At 43.6% G+C, this 3,807-nt stretch overlaps 1 protein-coding gene across 1 annotated transcript in view; it reads left to right on the top strand.

Moving 5' to 3' along the window:
- The window catches only part of LOC101855076 (UPF0193 protein EVG1), a gene marked incomplete at its 3' end in the record, with an annotated part of 17,812 nt that extends 14,422 nt beyond the window's left edge, over positions 1 to 3,390 (top strand). Inside the window, 1 exon segment of the mRNA XM_013087678.2 lies at positions 3,256 to 3,390. Coding sequence (XP_012943132.1) covers positions 3,256 to 3,390 — 135 coding nt within the window.
- Positions 3,391 to 3,807: the final 417 nt, after the last annotated feature.

The raw sequence follows: 3,807 nt of genomic DNA, 5'->3' as shown, positions 1-3,807 counted from the left end.
GTAGTAGTAGTAGTAGTAGTAGTAGTAGTAGTAGTAGTAGTAGTAGTAGTAGTTGTCGTAGTAGTTGTCGTAGTAGTAGCAGTAGTTGATGTTGTTGTTGTTGTTGTTGTTGCATTATCGTGTTAGTTTTAGTAGGTTGTTGTTGTCATATTTCTTGCTGTTGTCGTTTTTGTAACGTTGTTTTTGTCGCCGTTGTTGTTCTTTTGTAGTTGTTGCTTTTATTGTTTGTCTGTCCATAAAAGGAAATAAGTCTTTATCTCCCGCGGTGGTTCTTTGGACATGTTGTTATGTGTTTTTTTTTCTCTCCAAGCGTTTGTATCGTGTAATAAAATTCTCGCTCAACTTCATAACTCACCAAAGCGGCCAGCAGTGCTATCTCTTGCCGTGTGTCCCATTACTGAAAATAATACAGTGATTGGGAGCTTCGTGATGGGCCATAAAACTAACCCATTTCCTGGTGGTTTGTGCTACGATCATTTTCGCTTGGGGCCACAGGTCGCCGGTGATTATGGCCTTATCTTGTGCTAGTTCGTTTTGTTTTATGGAATGATATACCTGACCAAGCCGTTGACAAAAGGAAACGCACGTAGTTGGCACATGATAATTTCAAAGCTAGCCACATAACTATGAACGAAATCGTTAAACCATTGGTTTGGGCTCCGTGACATGGGTTTGGTTCCATGCCAGAGCTATGCAAATGTTTGGCAGTTTAAAAAGTTAAAGACAAGGGTGGGAAGAGAGATTTCAGTAATCATAGCTTGTGTGTAGTATTATTTGTCCGGAAATTGTCTGGCGCAAGCTTTCACATGAACTAGAACGAAATAATAATATCCGCACCCCCTTCACACTGATATTTCATTACACGCTTGAATGATGTGAAAGGGGTTTAGAGACAGGGATCGACCATTGATTGCTTTGAATTATTTATGAACTCTTTTTCAGGTCAAAAAGTTTTCACATTCTTAAAATTGGCGTCTGTGGTGTAGCCGTTGGTATTTTGCTGTTGCACGTTGAAGACGTGTGTTTGATTCTCGTTTTGGGAGAATCTGTGTCGAGTATCTCGGTCTCTCTGCTAGGACATTGTATCCGTCTTAGCCTGGGTTGACCCTTTTAGGAAGGGTTGAAGTCTACCTAAATTGTCGATGGCGATGTAAAACATCAAAACTGCTGAAGAAAATGCATGTAAAATATATGGCGAGAAACTGACCAAAATCTGCAAGGAAAGCCCAAGAGAATTTTATAAAAATGTGAAGAGCATGCGGATAAGGAAAGACCCATACAACCCGACATGCATTATAAACGATAAAGAGGGAAATGCCATTGTTGGCAAACATGCAATCAAGAAAAGATGGGAAAATTACTTCCAAGAACTGCTCCACCCAGACGCTTGCCACGGACAAGTAGAGTTACAACCATCATATGGAGATCAAACAGAACCACCAATACTTCCGAGTGAAATAGAAAAGGCACTCAAGACCAGCCCCAAGAACAAAGCCCCAGGACCAGATGACATTACAGTGGAAGCCATAAGAGCGTGTGGAAACACCGGTATACTGTGGCTGAGGCGAATTTTCAACTGAGCCTTGGAGCAAAGAAAATGCTCAGGAGACTGGCAGAAAGCCATAGTGGTACCATTATGGAAATAAAGGGCAACGGACGTGACTGCACAACATATAGAGGCATCTCATTGATAAGCCACTCAGGAAAAATATATGCAAAGATACTAGAGCAGCGCATAAGACCTCTACAAACAATCGAACACTACAAAGAATCCAACATCATCTTTATAGACCAGGAGAAGGCTTTTGACAGAGTAAACCATGCAAAACTCTAGAAGACACTCGAAAAGTATGGCGTCAGAGGACAAATTATGATAAATAATGTCAGAGCTCTATACAAACAGCAGAAGCTCAGTAAGAACGAAAGAAGGCAATACAGACTGGTTCAAAGTAAGATCTGGAGTACGACAGGGATGCGTTCTATCTCCCCTCCTGTTTGTAATATTAATGGACACAATAACGCAAGACGCAAACCAAAGCCCAGAGAGCCTAAATGAATTTCTGTTCGCAGACGACCAATGTCTTATTCATCATGACCAACAAAGCCTCCAATATCACACTACCGAACTTAACAACAGCTGTGAGAAATTTAACATGAAAATAAGCACATCAAAAACACCAACTGAAACAGGTGAAGGAGTTAAATTTATCTTGGCAGCACTTTTTCTGAAAACGGGTCCATGGACAGAGAAATAGAAATACGAACTAAAAAAAGCCAACACTGTCACCTACCAGCTCGCACCCCTCCTATCTCATCCAAACATCTCCATGGACACAAAGAGACAGCTTATCACCTCAATATTCATACCAACATTATGTTGTCAGTGCCAGACTTGGACTTTAAGAAAAACACATGAAAGCAAAAATCACCGCATGCGAAATTAAATGTCTCCGCAAAACCCTAAACATCACAAGACGAGACAGGCAGAGAAATGAAGAAGTAAGAGCAGCTATCGGCACTGAGTCCTGCCTGTGTTACATAGAAAGACAGAGGATAAAATGGTTTGGCCACCTGTTACGCATGTCACCTAACCAGCCAGCCTCGAGAGCCTACAACGCCAAGCACTCAGTCTATAAAGGAAGAGGAAGGCCCGGCAAAAGGTGGATCGAGGGTGTTAAGGAAACCCTAAGAAAACATAACATCACAACTGAAAGAGCTGCCCAGCTGGCCTACCATAGAAAACTGCATCTCCCCATGACGCTTAACGGCAACAGAGGATGAAAAAGTAAAAAGTAAGTAAGATGTAAAGCACTTACATGAAAAAAGAAGTAGAAACGCCAAAGATTTCTGTTACTGTTACGGCGTTCTGCGATGGCACCATTTGAAACTATTGTCCCCATGCAGGAATATTACTCTCTGAGTCTTGAATCTAATCTTTACAACTTCTTCCCAAGATCGCTACCCTTTTGCCACCCCACCCCGTCTCCCTTCCATCAACCCCTCTATCCCATTCTTCTCCAATCTTCCCTCTTGTTTAATTTTGTTTAATTGTTTCTCCCCACCCCTTGCCATCTGCTTTCTCTTCCTCCCTTCCCTTCTCCCCTCCCTCTTCCCCGCTTTTCCCCTCCCTCACCCCCACTTCTCCCCTTCCTCCTTCTCTTACTTCCCCCTCCTCCCCCTTCCACATCCCCTCCTCCTTCCCTCTCCTTCATCTGCCCCCGCCCCCAACAAACCGATGATGTGTGGGTTGAACAGTCACGAGATCTGCCCGGGAGAAGGAGAAGCTGGCCAACATCATGGCCTACGGCAAAGACCAGCCCCGTATCCCTATGGAAAAGGTCAAGGCCAGACTCCGGACCCCCTCACCTCTGCCAGACCGTTTTGACGAGTGTAAGTCTGTCTGTGTGATTATATGATGTCTGTGTCTGCCTCTGTATCAGCTATCTGTGTGCCTGTATGTCTGTTTGGCTGCCTCTGTATCTGTCTGCAGGTTTATATGTCTGCATGTCTGGGCGTCTGCATCACTGTATCTGTCTGCATTATGTCTGTGTGACTGGGTGTCTGCATCTCTGTATCTGCCTGCATGTTTATATGTCTGCGTGTCTGTATGTATGTGTGTCTGCATATCTGTATCTGTCTGCGCGTTCCGGACCCTACACCCCTTTTCCAGTGTGTGTGTGTGTGTGTGTGTGTGTGTGTGTGTGTGTGTGTGTGTGTGTGTGTGTGTGTGTGTGTGTTTGTGTTTGTAAGTCTGCATGTTTGTGTTTGTGTGTGTGAATTTAAAGGAATGATTAATTTATGAGTTCT

Source organism: Aplysia californica, unplaced genomic scaffold, assembly GCF_000002075.1.
Source record: "Aplysia californica isolate F4 #8 unplaced genomic scaffold, AplCal3.0 scaffold00021, whole genome shotgun sequence".
In the NCBI taxonomy this organism is placed as follows: domain Eukaryota; kingdom Metazoa; phylum Mollusca; class Gastropoda; order Aplysiida; family Aplysiidae; genus Aplysia; species Aplysia californica.
Note: the sequence above shows the minus strand (reverse complement) of the source record. Positions and strands in the feature narration are given on the sequence as shown.